Source organism: Heterodontus francisci, unplaced genomic scaffold, assembly GCF_036365525.1.
Source record: "Heterodontus francisci isolate sHetFra1 unplaced genomic scaffold, sHetFra1.hap1 HAP1_SCAFFOLD_329, whole genome shotgun sequence".
In the NCBI taxonomy this organism is placed as follows: domain Eukaryota; kingdom Metazoa; phylum Chordata; class Chondrichthyes; order Heterodontiformes; family Heterodontidae; genus Heterodontus; species Heterodontus francisci.
Genome location: NW_027140434.1, coordinates 383,693 through 405,357, shown reverse-complemented (window position 1 = coordinate 405,357; position 21,665 = coordinate 383,693). Strand labels below are relative to the sequence as shown.

Below are 21,665 nucleotides of genomic sequence, written 5' to 3'. Positions count from 1 at the left end.
TTCCCTACATGAAGCCCCTCTCAGGAACGCCATGGCACTCGACGATCTACTGGTTTCCCTGCGATCAATACCCAGAGTTTCCAAATATGATCTTCATGTTCAGACACCTTCATGCTCTCCCCCTGCATCAGTATAACCATCTCCAGCCTGAATCATTTCAGGAGCTCTGCTTTTTTCTGAAAACAGCTTGTTGCACTTCACCCACTTCAATTGCCCACAACTTTCAGTTTTGCCTTTAACCATCTAACCCCCAGATCTGAATTTCCACCAGAAATATTTCCGTGTCTCCGGCTCTTCAAATCCAACCATCTGACTAAGAACAATAACAAGAAATGCTGGAATCACTCAGCAGGTCTGTCGGCATCTGTGGAAAGGAGAAGCAGAGTTAACGTTTCTGGTCACTGACCCAAAACGTTAACTCTGCTTCTCTTGCCACAGATGCTGCCAGACCTGCTGAGTGAATCCAGCATTTCTTGTTTTTGTTTCAGAATTCCAGAATCCGCAGTATTTTGCTTTCATCTGACTAAACATTTCGTCACCCACTCTAACATCTCTTTGTTTGGCTCTGTGTCAGTTTTCTCTCCGTTTACATTCCTGTTAAACCCCTTGTGATGTATGTGTTAATTGAAATTTCTGTAATACAAACGTTCTTGCTGTTTAATTGTGTCCGTGTCCTCTCTCTCTGTACACCACCCCAGCTCCCCGACCGCCCACCATCCTCTCCGACTCTCCTCGAGTGAAATTACTGCTTTGAGAAACCCAGGAACAAGTAACCGATATTATCACTTTTCTCAGCAGATTAGACATTTCACTTTTATGTTTTTGTAAAAGCAGTGAAGAATTTGCTTACCTGAACACAGGACCCATACATCCATACTGTCAGTGAGAGACGAATTCAATGTGAATAAGATGCAGTTCTGGAGCTGCAATTCGTTTCCTTCACACTGGACATCATTCACCCAGATGGGTCCTTCACTCTCTCCGTCCTTTGAATAGTTATAAGCGGCTGTCGCTTCACCACAACCCAGCTGTGTACAGACTACATTGGCATCATTCAGGGTCCAGTGTCTATCCTGCAATCTCCCCCAGCTGCCATTGTAGTAAATCTCCACTCTCCCATCACACCAGCTTCCCCCGTTAGTCAGACTTAGTGACCAATTTTCATCTACAACATGAAACAGATTGAGAATGGTGAAACTGAAGCAAAATATCTCAGAATTTACTGCCACCCGAAAAGTCATTAATATTAATGGTTACTATTCCTGTCATCATTGTTCAGAAGGCTTGTTGAAAGATCATTTTCACCATTACCTTTTCTCTGTAAATACATTTTAGAGACGTACCGAGTAGCTTACGGTTGCTGAACTGGGGACAGAGGGTAAAATGAACTGTAGGTGATAGCCGAGGGACTGAAGGCCGTCCTCCTGTCCACATGCACTGATATTCCAGCTCTCGCCCTGTACTTGAAAATATCATCAACTTTTCTTCCAGTTTAACCTCCTTATATTCACATGGTCCATCTTCAACTCTTCCATTCTCTTCCTCAACATCTCTGTCTCTGCTTCTGGGGATAGGTTATTAACTAATATAAAGAGTAAACCCAGTGACTCTCACAGTTACCTTGTCTATGCTTCCTCACACCCCAATTCTTCGAATTACTCTATCACATTTTTTCACTTGCTCCATCTGCAATGTCTGGTGATGCAAACTTCCATACCAGTGGTTCCAGATATGTATTCCTTTTTCCTCAACCGAGGACTCTCCTCACCTCCTCATCCACCCACCATGGTTGACAGGGCCCTCAAGCACGTCCATTCCATTCCCCAAACGTCTGCTTTCACCCTTTCCCCCTCCCGGAATAATGATAGGATTCTGATTCTCCTCATCTTCCACTCCATCAGCTTCCATATTCAACAGATCATCTTCCACCATTTCCACCACCTTTAATGTGGTGCCACTACAAAGCACATCTTCCCCTTCCCTCCACGTTTAACATTCTGAAGGGACCATTCGCTCTTTGGCACTCTGATTCACTCTTCAATCATTCTCAGCACCCCTTCCCCCAGGACCTTCCCATGAATGCGCAGGAGGTGCAGCCACTGTCCTGTTACCTCCACCTTTCTCACCATCCAAGCCGCCAAATACTGCTTCCAAGTGAAACAGCGATTTTCTTGTACTGCCTTCTCTTTAGTATACTGTATTCACTGTATTGACTGATCATGATACCGTCTGCTTTACATTGGGACACCAAACATAATTGATTGCTTACTTTGCACAACACCTTTGTTCAGTCTGCAAGCTTTACCTTTAGCTTCCAGTTGCCTGTCCTTTTCATTATTTATTCTGCTCCCACTCTGACATCTCTCTCCTCTTTCTCCGACACAGTTCCAATGAAGATTAACATAAGTTTGAGAAACAGCACTTCCTCTTTCCACTAGACTCTTTACAGGCTTTTGGAATGAACACTGAATTCAGCAATTTCAGGAAAGATTCCCTCCCCTTTTTTGGACGATGTCTTGCCTTCCAATTTGCAGCTCCTCTCGAAATGTGTTTTTCACTTGGCCCATTCCTATCTCTTTCTGCCTTGCATTGTCCCATTTACCATTTAATTCTTCCTGCCTTCCACCATATCACAGATTGTTCCTTTCGTTCTTTCCTTGCTTTCCCCTTTCTTTAAAAACTGTTAAATCTCTAAGTTCTGATGAAAGATCTGCAAACTGTAAGGTTGATTCTGTTTCTTGCACCGCAGATGCTGCCAGAACTTCTGAGTATTTTCAGCACTTACTGTTTTTATTACCTATATTTTAAATTGTGAAACGTGGGAGCAATTTGCGTTGAGCAATGTCAAACGGACAGCGATCAGTTAACTGAGCAGATAATCTGTTATAAGAGGGCGCTGGTTGAGGGATAACTGGGAGAATTGTAATTTACATCAAGTTTGTGAAATAATCAAAGACATGGCATATTGGTGAAATAACGAGTTACTTCACTCACTATCATTTTATTGCCCTTAATGGAATGGAAATTAAAATTTATCTCATGCTATTTAGTTGGAAACAAGTTCACAGTTTTTTCTATTGCACAGCTGATCTTTGCAGAGAATTCCATGATAATTCATATTTGAACGGCCAACATTGATAACAGTTTCAATGCTCGAGCAAAATTTCCATTCTATGGCAGTGGTCCTGGGAGCAAATTGCTGATTCTATAGCCCTTGAATAATGCCCTAGATTTACCACAAAAGAGATATTATATGAGCGATAAGTACTAATCACGAGACATTGTATGTATTCAATGTTTACTGGAGTGAAGCTCTTTGATTCATTTGTAATTTAATTCAGACCAATAAACCGACAAACACATCTCAGAATCTTAGAGTCGAAGGAAGCATGGAATCAGCGACCTGTGGAAATAGTTAATGATGCTTGACAGCAGAACAGTTGGTGTATTTCAGTTCAATTGACTGAGATGACTCACCCGTACAGATGACACTGGCATCATTTTCATGGGAGCAGCTAAACTGTTCCCAGGATGAAACAGGACAATCCCACAATCGCGTCTCATTCCGCCGACACCTGTAACTTTCCTTCCACACTGGACCGGCTCCCTTCCCAAAGTGAGCTCCTCCCGGGATTGAGGTTACTGTCCCACACTGCAAGTGCTCACAGACCACGTTGGCGTCTTCCAGATCAAAGTACATGTCACTCAGCGTCCCCCACTGGTCTCCATGCAGCACCTCCACCCGGCCAGAGCATCTGTTCGTCCCATCAACCAATCGAGGTCCATGTTTCCCTGTATTGGAAACGAATCCAAATCCAAATAATTTATAAATCATCCTCTGCATAGAAACAGCAAAATAGAAAATGGGTATAAAAGTTGAATCTTATGTACACGATTATCTATCCATACTTTACACAAATTATCTATCAAAAAACAATTAGAATTACCACAGCAACACAAAAGCAAAATACTGCAGATGTTGGAAACCTGAAATAAAACAGAAAATATTGGAAATACTGAGCAGGGCTAGCAGCATCTGTGGAGAGAGCAAGAGAGTTATGTTTCAGGTCTGTGTATTTCATCACAATAATTACTACAGGACCTCTTTAAGAAGTTGGCTGAACACTCAAAAATTAACAGCTCTTCTTGCAAACGCTAATCGATTGTTGGTCTTTATCTCTTGGATTTTGGAATGTAAACGATGAAGGATGTGATGATTCAGTTGTATCTGTTGTCACGTTTGGGCACGGCACTTCACAAAACCATTGGCTGTGGAGGATGTTCAGGACAGTGTCACTAGAATGGCAACAATGCTTTAAACGGTACATTATGAAGATAAGTTGCATAAACTTTGTTTGTAATAGATTTAGTTTAGAAGGATTACAGCTTATCTAGTTGATGTGTTTAAAATGGTTAAGGGGTTTGATGGATGAGCGAGAGAAGATCTGGAGAACTAATACAAAACAAGCCCATTTCGGAGCTGCTTTTCTTTATGCGGATGTGGACATCTCTGGCAGAGGTGGCAGTTATTGCTCAACTCTATTTGCCCTTGAAACCGGTGTCAGGACCGTCCTCTTGAACTGCAATTGCCTGCATGGGGAATGTTCTTCTGCAATGCAGTAAGGTAGAGTTAAGGCAAAGTGTGCAAGCATAGACTGTACCTTTAGCTGCATGTGTTGTCAGCAGAGTGGGAAGTTTGGAATTTGGTAATTAGTGGCTAAGACTTAAATCTAGCCGTAACATTTAGCAATTCGCTTGGAATTAAAAACCAAACTGCAAGGCAGTTCATTGTTCGCAGTTAACAGGGTAAGTCAGGTTAGCAGTAAGCTGTCAATCAGCTGTGATTGTGCGAACTCGGGTAATTACTGTCAGCTGGAAACTGTCTGGACTGTTGTATCTCGAATGTGCCTCAAAAAGCATATAATATTGGACGTCATTGCAAGATGATTTGAGTAAAGGAGCAAGATGTTACTGCACCTATACAGGGCTTTGGTGAGACCACACCTAGAGCATTGTGTGCAGTTTTGGTCTCCTTATCTGAGGAAGGATGCCCTTGCCATTAAGAGTGTGCAAAGTAGATTTACAAGGCTAATTCCTGGGATGGCAGGATTCACGTATGAAGAGAGATCGGATCGACTCGGACTATATTCACTAGAGTTTAGAAGAATGAGAGAGGATCTCAGAGAAACCTATAAAACTCGAACAGTACTAGACAGGCTACATGCAGGGAGGATGTTCCCGATGGCTGGAGAGTCCAAAACCACGGGTCACAGTCTCCGGATATGGAGTATGCTATTTAGAACCGAGATGAGGAGAAATGTCTTCACTCAGAAGGTGGTGAACCTGTGGAATTCTCTACCACAGAAGGCAGTGGATGACAGATCTCTAAATATATTCAAGAAGGAGATAGATATCTTTCTTAATACAAAAGGAATCAAGTGATATGGGGAAAAACGGGAACAGAGTACTGAATGAGATGATAGGCCATTACTTTTTTTGAATGGCGGAGCAGGCTCCAAAGGGCTGTCTGGCCTACGCCTACTCCTATTTTCTATGATTCTATATTTAGACTTCTGGTAAGGCAGAGTGTAAACAAAGATTGCAATGTTAACTGAATACATTATGAACATAGTGGGAAGTTAGAGTTTGCTCAGAGTAAGAATTCGGTGCAGAGGGGTAAAAGGAGGTATTTTTTATTCTTTCACAGGGGGTGGGAATTTCGGGCTCGGACAGCATTTATTACCAATCCCGAACTGCCCTTGCAAAGATGGTGGTGAGCCGCCTTCTTGTACCACTGCAGTGCATGCGCTTTCAGTACACTCACAGTACTGTTAGCAAGGGACTTCCAGGATTTGACCCAGCGACAGTGAAGGACCGGTTATATAGTTCCAAATTAGGATGGTGTGTGCTTCGGAGGAGAACATGCAGATGGTGTTCCCATGCATCTGCTGTCCTCGTCCTTCTAGGTAGTAGAGGGTGAGCGTTCGGATGGAGGTGTTCTGTTTTGTCTGTTAAACTGGAGTCAGTGACTAGAGCAACCGGTTTAAAAGAGCGCCACAGCCAGCAGTAGCACAGCCTATTGGAAGGGGCTGAGAGACAGACACCTGGCAAATAGAGGGACAAACTCACTCAGTGAAGCAATTGTCAGGTCAGAGTGTGAGAGGGCGTGGGTAAGTTGTAAATACGGACTATGTTAATTGATGAGTGCTTAGTGTTTCGGCGTTAGCTAACCAGTAAAATAGTGTTAAAGCTAAAATGCATCGACAAATAATTTTACCTCTAAAATAAAGACAGACTAAGTTCTGGCAGAGCAGGTTTTTTTCTGGATATTGGAATTTGTAGATAATGGAACTGAACCGAGGGAACTTGTCTGTAGTAGATATCTCAACCTGGAACCTCTCTGGCTCAGGATCATAGAGCTGTTGTGGGAATTGGAAAAACACCAACACATATGATAGCAAGAAGAGTATTTGACAGTTTGCTGCAGATTTCAGTCACACCTTGTCGAGAGCTGCAGGATCAGAATGAGGTTGTTGCAGCTTATAGTGTACAGATTTGAAATCCAGATGTAATGGAGAACGAGGATATACAGAAGTGAACAGGAACAAAGTGCTGTCTATTTGTGAAGATCAGGATGAAGACTGTTAGAAGGACAGCCACAATGTTGACCGTGATACCTTCGAATAGGAAGCTGTTCAAAAGGAGGAGGAGTGGTGCATAATGTGATACTTTTAAGTGATTCAATAATTAGGGCATTAAGAGTCCCACACAGTATTTTCCCAACTTGTGCGAAGTGAGGGTTATCTCAAATCAGAATGCAAGATTGGGGTGGAAATATCCAGTCGTTGTGGACCAATTCGGCATAAACAACATTGCAAAGAGTAGGCAAGAGGTTCTTTTCGGAGAGTACCAGGAGCTGAAATATAAAAGAAGATCTCAAGGATTATAATATCTGGATTATTATACAAGCCGCTTGCACATTGGCATAGGAAAAATAAACGATCAGGGAGATGAACACGTGCTTGAAGGTTATGATGTTGGAAAGAGGTTTTACCTTTCAAAGGACCCTGGCACCTGTACTGGGATATTAAAGAACTATTCTGTTGGAATGTGAAGCACCTGAATCGGGTTGGGATCAGGGTCCCAGAATAAAGGATAAATAGGGTTGTTACAGGAACCTTAAACTAGTAAATGGGTGAGGGGAGGCTGGTGGGGGGCGGGGTGAGGGGGTAGAGCACAGTTGTAAATGTAACATATCTAGGTGCTACAGGGAAATAGAAAACTAAAATATTCAACATTTGAGTCAGACCATTTTACGGTTTTACATCACGTGCCTTTGCGCTGAGAACAGCAGTTGCTTTCTTGAAAAAGCAGTTGTTAGAAATACTGACAGACCACGACGTTTTGGGCCATGTACTCTGCCCATTGTCTGGAGAAATAATTGTAATTGGTGGAAGCAGTCTGTTTATATGCAGTGCAGAACGGGAATGTGGGCAGGATCTTACTACTGATAGGTTATTACATGTTCTTGTTCTGTTTTTTCTTGGTCAGTTAATTATATTCCATGAGAGGTCAGTATATGCCATTATTCTTGCTGCTGATTCGTCAGTTGTTGTGCATCGTGGCAAGTCAATCCATGCTACTGTTCTGGTCGTGGTTTGTTGGCTGCACAGCAGGTGCTTGTGCGTTTCTCGAGGAGGGAAACCCTGATATTCACCGAGGAACAGGTCACTGTTAAGGGGAAGGTCTTGTGTTTATCGATCTCCATAGCTTCCTTGACGCAGTGAACGGCACAAGCCTGCCATCAAGGAAGCTCAACTCAATGACCACCGCATTGAATGGTCCAATTTCAAACTCAACCTCATCTATTATGGACTGGCGTGCACGACACAAGAACATCATAAGTATAAAAGAGACCAAAAACATGCAAAAATGCAAAAAGAAAAATGCACAGATCTTCGTGAATGGCAGAGATACAAAGAATAGCAAAGGATGACAAAACAGTTCGCAAGAGCTCCAAAACTTTTACAATAACTTCAGAAATATATTGTCATTAAAAGCAATGTGGTCTCATTACAATGACAGTTGTGATATTATAAATGAAAATAAGGAAATGGCAGGAATTATGCATAATTTCGTTGCATCAGTATTTACATGCACACAACTTTTATTAAGGTTCTTTGTTGCCGCAGTCGGACAAATGCTGCCCTGACATTGAGGGCAGTCACTGTCATCTGGAATGCAGCTTTATCATACATGTTTGTACAAAGGGTGTGATGTGGTCTGAAGCTGAGGGGTCCGACAAACCCAAACTGAGCATCAGTGAGTAGTTTATTGGTAAGTACTGCTTGATAGCGCTGTAAACAACACCTTCCGTCCCTTTGTTAATGATTGAGAGCAAACTGCTGGATCAGTAATTAGAAAATTGCAATTGTCACACTGCTATTTAAAGAAAGGTTAGCGAGAGAACCAAGGCAATTATAGATTGGTTAGCCTAACAGCAGTTGTCAGGAAATTACTAGAGTGTACATTTGAAGATGGAGTGTCTGATCACCTTGAAAAGTGACAGCCAATCAGAGAGAGCCAGCGTGGATTTGTAAAAGGTAGATCATGCTTGATGAACCTGATCAAATATTTTGTGGAGGTAACTAAAGTAGAGAACAGGGGAACCTGAATGGATGTTATTCAGATGAACTTCCAGAAAGCACTCAGCAAAATCTCTTGTAACTGATTGTTGGCTAAACTTGAAGCTCATAGAATTTAGGGAAATTATTGACCTGCTTCGGACGTTTGTTTAGTGGCAGGAGATAGACAGCAGGGATAATGGGCAGCTCATCTAACTGGCAGGATGTGATGGCGCCGTCCCACAGGAACCTCAACTATTCACCATATTTATTAATGATTTAGATGACTGGATAGAAAGCCACATATAATTGACATACTCAATATTGCCATTGAAATAAAATATCAGCCATATTGTAATCATGCATATTTTAAGCATAACTTTACAAAAAAAAAGATTCCGTGACTGTGTAAAACTATTTCAATATTGGTGAGCGTGAGGTGTCCAAGTTGGACTTAAACAGATTACAGTATTTTCTACATGGTGAAAAGCCGGATGCAGCACAGGGAAAATAGACTTCAGGGTCATGGGAAAGTACAGGAACGAAAATCAAAGCAGCCAATGGAATACTGGGATTTATGTCTAGAGGAATGGAATACAAGGGTGAAGAAATGATGCTGCAGCTAAAAAAAAACTGGTCAGGCCCCATCTGGTGTAATGTTAAGCTATGGGCAATATGCTTTGGGAAGGATATGTTGACCAAGGAGAGTGTGCAGCATAAAAGATGCGAGAATGATTCCTTGGCTTCAAATGTTTCTGTTTTTTATTCATTCATTTGATGTGGGTGTCGCCGGCAAGGCCAGCATTCATTGCTCATGCATCGTTACCTTTCACAACTGGGTGACTTGTTAGGCTATGTAAGAGGACAGTTAAGAGTCAACAGCATTGCTGTAGGTCTCTGGTCACATGTCGGCCAGACCAGGTAACAATGGCAGATTTCATCCCCTTAGGATATGACGAAACAAGATTTTTTTAAATAACAATCGACAATGGTTTTATGGTTACCATTACTGAGACTAGTTTTTAATTCCAGATTTATTAACTGAATTTAAATTCCACGAGCTGCGATGGTGGGAATTGAACCAGCGTCCCCAGAATTAGCCTGGGACTCTGGATTGCTAGTCCAGTGACATTAGCACCACACCATTGCCTCCCCTCATTATGAAGAAGGATTACACAAACTGTGGCTGGGTTCCCTGAAATTTATAAGAGTCATGTCCTTTCACATTCCCAGCCTATGTCTTCCAGCTGCTGGAAAGTCTTTGGGAATTCTGCAGGTGAGCTACTTGCCACAGAATGCCGATCATCTGACCTGCTCCACTCGCCACTACATTATTGTGAATGGTCTAGTTCAGTTTCTTGTCACTGACAACACCCAGTAGGATTTGATGGTGGTAGTGAATTCACTGATTATAATAGCTAGGGGAGATGATATTGTCTCTCTTGTTGGAAATAGTCATTAACTGACACGGAGGTGGTGAGTGTGTTACTTTCTACCTATCAGCCCAAGTCTAAATAATGTCCGGATTCTTGATGTAATTGGGCATGAACTGTTTCTTAATCCAAGGAATTGTGAATGGAACTAAAGACCATGCAATTCTCAGCAAAAAGCCCAACTTCTGACATTTTGATGGTGGGAAGGTAACTGACGAAGCACCAGAAGATAGTTGGGCCTCAAAGAACAATTAGGAAACACATTTTTCTATAAAAACAGCGGCAATCTGGAACTTTCCCTAACAACGTCCAAAGTAAAGAGCTGTGGATGTTACATCTAATCTAAATTTTCAAGACTAATATTGATAGATTTTTGTAAGCTCGGTGTATCAAGGAATCTGGTTCAAAGCCAGGTAAAGAGACTTGAAGAACATATCAGGTATGATCTAACTGAATGATCGAACAGGCTAGTGCAACTGAAAGCTCTGTACTGATAATGTGGATATGTGTCCGATCCTGTCATATTTAGCGGGTAAAATACACACTTTCTATAAAATAACTTTGTAATCTTTCAATTCTGGCCTGATTGCACTGAGCAGTGCTGGAGTACAGCCGTGCTTTTATACCCTGCCGTTCAGTTAGTGTTAACGTGGGCACAGTGGAGCAGTGGTTTGCATCACAGCTCCAGTGACCTGGGTTCAGTTCTGGGTGCTGTCTGTGCGGAGTTTGCATGTTCTCCCTGTGAATGCGTGGGGTTCTGCCGCGTGCTCTGGTTTCATCTCACAGTGAAAGACTTGCAGGTCGAAAGTAAATTGACCATTGTAAATTAACCCGACTGTGGGTAGGGGCAAGGAGAGTGGTAGGTAATGTAGGATCAGTAGAAATGGGTGGTTGTTGGTCGACAGACAGTCGGTGGGCCGAAGGGCCTGCTTCAGTACTGTATGATAAGAATACTAACGTGGGCAGGGAGGATCAGAAGGCTATTGTAATGTCGGATCATTCGTGGTGTTCAAATTAAAGTATCGAAATAGGCCAGTGCATATTCATTTAGTCAACTCCCAACTGTTGCAGCCAATATTCAATTCTAAATATACATTCGGTGCAGTGGTAAACAAACTTGCGAAAATTCTGCTTCTTGCAAAATAAATGTTAAGTTTCAGAACCATCTTGTTTACCAGTAATTGTGGGTATTTTGTACCACGTTACACCAGACCTTGAGCAGTAATAATAAACTATAATGACTAGTTTAGATATGAACCTTTCAGACAGAAACATGGGAATGCCACCTTCCTCAGTTTTCCACATGTTAAGCAGGGAGTTGTCTGCTTTTCAGTAAGTCTGTACTCACCGGAACAGATCACACTGGCATCGTTCCTGTGGCTGCACTCCTGCTGATTTCCTTGAAAAAGACGGCAGTCCAATAAACTGGTCTCATTTCCAGTGCAGTCAAAGATATCAGACCGTACGAGCCCAATGCCCTCTCCAAAATGAGCATATCTTGGCACCGACACGGCGACTCCACACTGAAGCAGACTACAGACCACATTGGCGTCTTTCAAATCCCAGTCAAGGTCACACACTGTTCCCCAGTTTTCACCGTACTGGATCTCCAGTCTGCCTGAGCATGGGGAGTCTCCGGATGTTAGTCGAGGATATCTGTGATCTTAATAAGCATATTATATCATAATTAGCATAATACGTTAATAATCACAATAATACATAGATTTTTATTTCAATACGCATCTGATTAATCACAGATCTGGCACGAGCCGTTCTCAGATTCTGTTCAAAACTGATGATGCTGGGTTTCCTGTATCACTACTGCTTATAATGTGACAGGACTATAATCTTTAAAATGTGCCTTTATTTATTTATAACTTACCCAGTCGCCGTCACTGTATCAGCAGTTAGAACTGGGCAAGAAGTATTGTGTGACAAGAACTGGTGCTGGGAGTACTGTTGTTCATATTTAACATAAATGATTTCGACTCAGAAAAAGGACGTACAATTGTAATATTCACTAATGACATTGACTTGGAGCAATAGTTAATACAAAGGCAGATTGTGAGAAAAATACTTCATGTTAACGAAATTGTAAATGAATTTTCATGCAGATAAATGTGCACTTACACATTTGGGTAGGAAGACTGAGAACCCATACTCCTTGGACAATGATAATCTAAATTGTGTCGCGGAGCAATGGGACTCAGGGGTGCAGATATAAAAATCAATAAAATAGCAATACAGGTTAACAAAGCTCTGGAAAATACAAAAAAAAATGAGTTTTATTAAAGAGAGATACGTTGAAAGGGGAGTCACACCCAGCACAAGGAAAGATTTGGTGTTGATTGGGAGGAGGTTGATTGGGTACTAACCAGTCAGTGTTTCCCTACTTTTCTAGGCAGTGTGCAACTGAGCAACTTCACACCATATCAGTTGAATCCTAGTGCTGTAACTGCTGTAACTGTACTGGATCAGCTTGGCTAGAGTTGTCGCTAGTTTTAGAGCACTGATCTTCAGCACTACAGCTGGAGTATTATCAGGCCTTTAACTTTTGCTTTGTGCTGCGTGCTCAGCCGCTTCTTAATGTTGTGTGCCGTAATCTTCGGAATGGACCAAACAATAGAACGCATTTGCACAGCGCTAACCCATTGACATGAATTGTCACACAATACTTCTCAACTTTTGTCAGTCTGAATAACTACCTTTAACCCACAATTTGTTGACTGTTTTGTAGCCAGTTTGCTACAGTCTGTCTTGATCACCCTTCAAAGCCCTTCGTATGCAATTAATTACCCTGCAACCACATTCACAGTTTTAAGTTTAAAAACTGGACAGACAGTTTGCGACTAACAAGCTGCAGCAGTCAGCATATAATCATAGAATGTTTACAACACAGAAGGAGGCCATTCAGCCCGTTGTGTCCATGCTGGATATCTGTAAGAGCACCTCACTAGTCCTATGCTTCTGCCCTTTCTACATAGACATGCAAAGATTTTCTCTTCAGGTGCTTGTCCAATTCCATATTGAAAGCCACAATTGAATCTGTCTCCATCAGACTCGCAGGTAGAACATTCCAGAAGATCCTAACCACTCGCTGTGTAAATAACTTATTCCTCATGTAAACCTTCACTGTCCTGCCTCCAAGGCATTTACATCATTCCTTAAATAAGGAGACCAGTACTGTACACAATACTCCAGATGTGGTCTCAGCAATAACCTGTATAGCTGAAGCATAGCCTCCCTACTTTTGTATTCAATTCCACTCACGATAAATGATAACATTCGACTAGCTTTCTTAATTACGTGCTGTACCTGCATACTAATATTTTGAGATTCATACACTGGGACACGCAGATCCCTCTGCATCTCAGAGCTCTGCAATCTCTCACCATTTAGATAATATGCTTCTCTTCTATTCTTGCTGCCACTATGGACAATTTCACACTTTCCCACATGAAACTCCATTTGACAGGTCTTTGCCCACTCACATAACCTATCTATATCCGTTTGCAGACTCCTTATGTCCTCTTCACAAGTTACATTCTTACCTATCTTTGTGTCATTAGCAAATTAAGCAACCATACCTTCGGTCCCTTCCTCCAAGTCATTGATATAAATTGTGAAAATGTGATGTCCCAGCACAGATCCCTGTGGCACACCACTCGTTACATCTTGCAAACCAGACAATGAGCTATTTATGCCTACTCTCTGCTTCCTGTTAGCTACCCAATCTTCTATCCATGCCAATATGTCACCCCCTACACCATGAGATTTTATTTTCTGCAATAACCTTTGATATGGCACCTTATCAATGCCTTCTGGAAATCTAAGTACAATATATCGAGCGTTTTCCCTTTATCCACAGCACTTGCAACTCCCTCAAAGAACTCCAATCACTTGCTTAAACGTGATTTCCCTTTCACAAAAATATGTTGACTCTGCCCGATGACCTTGAATTCATCTAAATGCCCTGCTATAACATCTTTAATAATAGTTTGTAACATTTTCCCAAGACAAATGTTAAAGTAATTGGCCTGTAGTTTCCTGCTTTATATAATCCCTTCCTTTCTGAATAAAGGCTTTGCATTTGCTATTTTCCAAACTAAAAGAACCTACCCCGAATCCAGGGAATGTTGGAAAATTTAAATTAACGCCTCAACTATCTCACTAGCTACTTCTTTTAACACCTTAGGATGAAGTCCATCAGGACCCGGGGACCTGTCAGCTCGCAGTTCCAACAATTTGCTCAGTACCATTTCCCTGGTGATTGTAACTTTTTTGAGTTCTTTCCTCCCTTCCATTTCCTGACTTACAGCTAATACTGGGATGTTACCTTTACCCTCAATATTGAAGACCGATGCAAAATATCTGTTCAATTCACCTGCCATCTCCTTATTACCCATAATTAATTCCCCAGACTTATTTTTTACAGGATCAACGCTCACTTGGTTAACTCTTTTCTTTTTTGAACAATATCTATATAAACCCTTACTATCTGTCATTATATTTCTATCTAGCTTTCTCTGGTACTCTAATGTTACCTTCCTTATCAATCTTTTAGTCGTTATTTGCTTTTTTGTATATATTCTGTCCAATCATCTGACCTGCCTCCCATTTTTGTGCAATTATAGGCTTTTTCTTTAAGTTTGATACGACCTTCAACTGTTTTACTTAACCACAGATTGCGGTCCCACTCTTGGAATGTTTCTTTCTCATTGAATTGTATCTACTCTGTATATTATGAAATATTCCCCTAAATATCTCCCACTGCATCTCTATTATCCCTTAACCTGATTTGCCAGTTCACTTTAGCTCGCTCTGCGTTCATGCCCTCATAATTGCCATTATTTAAAGTACTAGTCATGGACCCACTCTTCTCTCCCTCAAACTGAATGTAAAATTCAATCATATCATGATCGCTGCATCCCAGGGGCGCCTTAACTATGAGGTCATTAATTATTGGTGTCTCGTGGCACAATACCAGGTCTAGGATTGCCTGCTCTCTGGTTGGCACCGCAGCGTATTATTCCAAGAAATTATCCCGAAAATACTCTATGTACGCCTTATCTCGGCGACTTCGGCCATCTGCTTTTTCGAGCTATATGTAGGTGAAAATCCCCCCATAATTATCGGTGTACCTTTCGGACAAGCTTCCATTATTTATCCCTTTATACTCCGTCCCACAGTGTGGTTAAGGTTAGTGGTCTGTACACCACTTTTGACAAGTGACTTCTTGCCTTTATGAATTTTCATCTCTACCTAAACGGCTTCCACATCCTGGTCTGCTGAACTTAGTTCATCCCTCACTATTGCGCTAATACCATCATTATTTAACAGAGCGACCCCTCTACCTATTCCTAGCTTCCTGTCCTTCCTAAATGCCATGTATCCTTCAATATTCGGTTCCCAATCTATATAGTGTACAGGACACAATTTCAAAGTTTGCAGATGACACAAATTTTGGAAGCATTGTGAACTGTGAGGAGGATAGTGCGGATCTTCAAAAGGACATTGACAAGTTAGTGGAATGAGCAGGCAGGTGGCGGATGAAGTTCAATGCAGAGAAATATGAAGTGATTCATTTTGGTAGGAAGAACATGGAGATAAATTATAAAATGAAGGGCTCAATTCGAAAGGGGTTGCAGGAGTAGAGGGGCCTTGGTTGAATAGTGCATAAGTCATTGACGGTGGCAAGTTGAGCGAGCGTTTAATAAGGCGTTCAGTGTCCTGGGCTTTATTAATAGGTGCATGGAGTACAAGAGTAAGGAAGTTTTGTTGAACTTATATAAGACACTAGTTCGGCCTCAGCTGGAGTATTGGGTTCAGATCTGGGCTCCGCACTTGGGGAAAGATGTGAGGGCATTGGAGAGAGTATGGAGACGTTTCATGAGGATGGTTCCAGGGATTGAGGAATTTCAGTTATGAAGCTAGATTGGAGAAGTTATGTCTGTTTACCTTGGAGAAGAGAAGGCGGAGAGTTGATTTGATCGAGGTATTCCAAATCATGAGGGTCTCTATCTACTCCATGGAAATGTCACAATCTCAAGCCAACTCTCCATTCGTCAACCCAGCAGCCGCTACCGGGCATGTACTGTCAGCCCGGCTGTCCATCTGCAATGATCGCTTGGCCTCAAATCTGATATAGTACACAGATTGTGAAGGTGAGACTGGGGAGCAGGGGAGGGAGGGAGGTTTCTCAGCCTCGTGGAGCCGTAGTAATGGGTCCGCAGTAATTGTGGGTATCACAAGAGGAAAATGCTCAGAAAGATCCCACTTACAGGGTGGGAACTGTTTCCACTGGTGAAAGGATCGAGAAGGAGAGGGCATCGATTCAAAGCATTTGGTAAAAGAAGTAAAAGTGACATGAGGAAAATCTTTTCCATGCAGCGAGTGTTTCAGATCTGGAATGTTTACCCGAGAACGCGGCGGAGACATGTTCAGTTGAAGCATTCAAAAGAGAATTAGACAGTTCTATGAAAAGGAAGATTGTACAGACTTATGGAGAGAGGGGAATGGAACTGAGTGAATGTCTCTTTCAAAGAGCCCATACAGACATGATGGGCCGAATAACCCCCTTCCGCTCTTTAGCAGTTCAGTGATTCTGTGATATCGCCTCTCCTCCGTGTTCCAACCAGAATGTATCAGTTCACACTTCTCTGCATGAAATTGCATCTGCCACCTGTCCGCCCATTTCACCAGCCTCTCTTTGTCCTTTTGAAGTCTATCACTATCCTCCTTATAGTAACTGGTCAGGATTTCAGGAAAAGATTAGATTTGATTAGAGATACTGCAGTGAAACAGGCCCTTCTGCCCACCGAGTCTGTGCCGAACATCAACCACCCATTTATACTAATCCTACACTAATCCCATATTCCTACCAAACATCCCCACCTGTCCCTATATTTCCCCACCACCTACCTATACTAGTGACAATTTATACTGGCCAATTTACCTATCAATCAGCAAGTCTTTTGGCTTGTGGGAGGAAACCGGAGCACCCGGAGAAAACCCACGCAGACACAGGGAGAACTTGCAAACTCCACACAGGCAGTACCCAGAATTCAACCCGGGTCGCTGGAGCTCTGAGGCCGCGGTGCTAACCACTGTACCACTGTGTCGCCCTACTCGCTTTTCTTCCAATAGTTCAACGGTGCTGAGTTTAATCGTTGCAACTGCTTCCTGAACTATCTTAGCTCTTTTGTTTAATATTCTGTGCATTTCACTTTCTTAATATTTGCCAAAATGTAAATGGCAATGCGCACGCAGCGGTGGGATCTGACAGAGCCGTTTCCTCTTTGTGATACTTTGGCTCCCCAAGGCTGAGAAATCTGCCTCCCTCCCCTGCTCCCCAGTCTCAGCTTCACAATCTGTGTAATATATCAGATCTGAGGCCAAGCGATCATTGCAGGTGGACAGCTGGGCTGACAGTACATGCCCGGTAGCGGCTGCTGGGTTGATGAATGGATAGTTGGATTAAGATTGCGAAATTTCCTGCTGTTCAGCTCATTCACTGCAGCTTTAGGGAAAATCTCAATGGAAAGTGCTCTGTCTGTATTGCAAATGTGCTGAGTATCAGGTATTTACTGCTCCCGGTGGAGAATGTTTACTAAATATATTACTAATGATATAAGTTTGAACAGTGAACCTAATATTAATGATAATTTTAACCAGAGATTACTGGAATTATTATCATCTGATTTTCCAGGTACGGACCGACCCGGATTGTTTTATTTTCGCTTCTTCACAGATTCTATCTGCTGCGGCGGCAGATGAGAAACTGAGAAAGATTTTTACCTGAGCAGATGACGCCGGCATCATCGGAGTGCGACAAGGAATAGTGATCCCATTGATATGATTCACAGTCCCGCAGAGCGGCCTCGGTTCCGCTGCACGCTACATCAGCCGTCACAACGGGTCCGGTCCCTTCCCCAAAGTGAGCCCAGCCCGGTGCAGAGACCGCGGTCCCGCAGCCCAGCTCCCGACACACAACAGCTTCGTCCGGCAGGTCCCAGTACGATCCATACACAGTCCCCCACTGTCCCCTGTAGTGAATCTCCACTCTCCCAGCGCACCGACTGCCCCCATTCACCAGTCTCAGCTTCACTGTCTCTGTAAAATATCAGAAATATCACCAAGAGGTTATAGTGTGTTAAACCCACAGGTTCCCAGCGCACGGACCCTCCCCATTCACCAGTCTCAGCTTCACCGTCTAGGTAAAATATCAGAAATATCTTCAAGCGGTCATGGTGTGTTAAACCCACAGGTTCCCAGCGAACGGACCCTCCCTATTCACTGGGCATGAATTGATAGGAACATCGGTCTGCACCCTGGACCCTAATAAAACCCGGAGTAAATATTACACATGAAGAAAAATGAAAGGGAATTACTAATAAACAGTGCAAACCAGCAGGGAACCGGGCGGCAGCGAGATATTCCCACCAACACAGAGGCTCCAATGGGATCTGAATAGAGACAAGCTCATAATATATTTAACCTGCAGAAGTGGGGAGATGGGCGTGGTTGGTATGATCACATGTTTACGTGCTCAGTACTGAATGGACGAACACAGTGAGATCCCAGCACCTGGAAAGAGCAGAGTAAATTGCACCCTCACCCACCATAGCCAATAAAGACAGGGCTGGATGGTGATGTGATCTGGAGATCAGAGCAGATTGGTGAGGTGGACCTTTGGACCGGTAACAGTGTCAGTGGAGCTGATAATTCACACTCTGCTCTTCAGACACCCTCAGTTAGTGCCCCTCGACATGAAGAGAGCATTCATCTCTCAGCTAGGTAACAGTGTCTGTGGAGCTGACCCTTCACACTCTGCTCTTCAGAGACCCTCAGTTATTGTCCCTCCACATGAAGATAGCAGTGATCTCTCAGATAGGTAACTGTGTGAGTGGAGCGGATCCTTCACACTCTGCTCTTCAGAGACCCTCAGTTATTGTCCCTCCACATGAAGGCAGCAGTCATCTCTCAGCTAGAATTAAAGACCTTTGCTAACATTATGAGGGACACACTCCCTTTCTGGCTAGCAACCGGGCAGCGGGTTAATCCGTGATCAAAAATAGTACAGAGATTGTCGTCCAAGCTTAATATTTAATGGGTTGGATTAGAGCAAAGAGATAGCAGGTCGTGTGAAAATAATGGGCGATTACCTGACGGGTCAGCCTGACTGTTCCCAGGTCTGCCTGAAATGAGAAGTTAACAATTAGAGTTCACTGGGACAAGAAAGGAATGACAATGTCAGAAAGAAAAGAGACAAATACAACTAACTGCAGGGTCATTATTCCTTTCGCTTTGCAGAAGAAATTATACCGGGATCTGTGATTTCATTTCTTAACACAAAAAATACAATTTCTGCAAAAAATTAATATTGGTAATGGGCCAAAATGTATCCAGAAATGTTTTCACATATGCACACACTGACACCCGGATACACTGTCTCCTTGTGGTGATGGTAGGTGGGCTCCATGTATTCCCAGTGTGAAGGTGCTCTGAGAAGGCGGTGGTGATGGTCCTCTCCCTTCTAGAATCTTACAATGAAACAGAACAGAGGGACGCCATTCGGCCCATGGTGCCTATGCTGTCTCTTTGTCAGAGCTGTCTAATTAGTCCCACTGCCTTTCCCCATCGCCCTGTAAATTTGTGCTGATGGTGCTCTGACCCGTGTGTAGGTGTCCTGAGAAGAGGGTGGTGATGTAGCCGCCTTTAAACCCACTGGTGATGGCACTCTCAGTGAATTCAGCATTCCGATCGAAAGTTCGAGAAGGAATGGGAACATTTAAATTCAATTAAAGATTTTCTCATCCTGTGGTAAATTTCAATGCCTTTTAATTTACTGCATAATCTTCCACTGGTAACTTTCAAAGTTTCTGCTGTTGCTGTTATCCTGGTGTGGACTTTCCCGCTCACCCATTTCCCCTGCTCTTACTGACCAACAGCGACTCCCACTTCCCAGCACCTCAGATTTCAGTGGTCGCACGGTTAACTTCCTGATATTTAGACCAATGGCTTTGGTGCAAAACTGTTAAGTTATTTATACATGTTATACTGATGTTAACTTGCTATCGCACCATGTTACCACAAAAGGTGTTATAGAGAAATATTAATTAGAAATAACAATAAATTCAAAGGAGGTGAACTGAAACGGGACAAACGTGGGATATTCAAAGCACAGAATTGAAACTCTTGAATGAGTTAAAAAACCAAGGATAGGGGTGGTTTAGGGGTTACAAAATACAGTCAATGCAGAGAGTTTATAAGTGCATATTTCTCACGGCAGTTTACTCGGTGGGTCAAGAATCAAAATGATTATATCCATCTTTTTTAGGTCCAACTTGAACAACATTCGCAATTAAGCGAACTCTTTTAGATTTCAGAAGCAAATGAATTGATAGAATTACAGTTATTGCAGCTTACAACCACAAGCAAAGCAGCGGACAGAAGGAAATCATATCAAGCAATCCGGATTCTGTGCGTCAATAGCATTATCAGTAATTTTTAACAATCTATCTCCATAACACATGAGCTAGTGCCTGAAGAAATGATACCATTGTTATAAATAACCAAACACGCATCAAACATTTACAGAACTGAGACAAATTGTTCTGGGCACTGTCTGTTAATTTTAAATATGGAAAAGAATTCAGGATTTGTTCCACAAGTTGACCAGAGTATGGGACTTGTGGAAGGACATTATAGAATTTAATAGGAGTAGGGTTAGGCCATACTTCCTACCCAGACGACTCCGCCGTTCAATAAGATCATGAATGATCTATTGCCCCATCTCCACTTTCCCACCTTTCCCCAGAGATTGGGAAAAAACTCCAGATCTTTCACTAAACACCGCATCGCACGATACAAAAAGTATGGGACATGTGGAAAGAGATGCCGAAACACGTCTGGATGTTGGAAACTACATCAAATGTATGAATCATGTAGAAATAGATTGAGAAATACTAATTATTACACAACACCGTGCACATAAATGTATGAAACAGAAAGCATGATTTATTATAAAAAGTGATAGTTTTGAAGATTGTCGGTGACCAAATAAAACTGTTCACACACCGAATCCCCCTGAAACCAGTAGCATCATTTCTGGAGGGTGTAATTGATAACTCTATTGATAATCAGTACAAATGAACCAATATTGGATTCCACCTCCAATTAATATAATATACAATATTTATTGTCCTTTCTGAATATTCCAAATGCTGTACACAATATTTAATCTAATTCTCTGTATGACACGGCACTTCACTGAGAAATTCCGTGGACAGAAATCTCAATGTGGGATGAGTCGACTGGATGGAGATCCCGGTATTCTGCAGTTCTGACTCCCATAAACTCGATTGCAACACTGACTACTTTTTACTTCCAGGAGTCTCCGTTTTCAACGCCTGATTAGAACTTTAACTCCAGTCTGCTGCGTCTGTACTAGAGTCTTAGGAAACAACATAAAACCGACTCTTACGGTGTTTATATTCAATTTTGGTACTAAAACTAAATTTAACTCATATCTCCTCTGGAAATGCAATTAAATGTTAATCAGATGACAAATATTAGTTCAATTTTTGCTGTCAACGACAAAAATGGA

At 42.3% G+C, this 21,665-nt stretch overlaps 1 protein-coding gene across 1 annotated transcript in view; it reads right to left on the bottom strand.

The window, feature by feature from the left end:
• LOC137359793 (scavenger receptor cysteine-rich type 1 protein M130-like) overlaps positions 1–20,917 on the bottom strand; it is a 37,094-nt gene extending 16,177 nt beyond the window's left edge. Inside the window, exons 1-7 of the mRNA XM_068025492.1 lie at positions 20,804–20,917; positions 19,906–20,090; positions 19,222–19,250; positions 17,855–18,163; positions 11,406–11,720; positions 3,478–3,792; positions 851–1,165 (exon numbers count right to left, since the gene is read on the bottom strand). Of these exons, the coding sequence (XP_067881593.1) occupies positions 851–1,165; positions 3,478–3,792; positions 11,406–11,720; positions 17,855–18,163; positions 19,222–19,250; positions 19,906–20,090; positions 20,804–20,917 (1,582 nt within the window). The remainder of the gene's footprint in view (positions 1–850; positions 1,166–3,477; positions 3,793–11,405; positions 11,721–17,854; positions 18,164–19,221; positions 19,251–19,905; positions 20,091–20,803) is intronic.
• Positions 20,918–21,665: the final 748 nt, after the last annotated feature.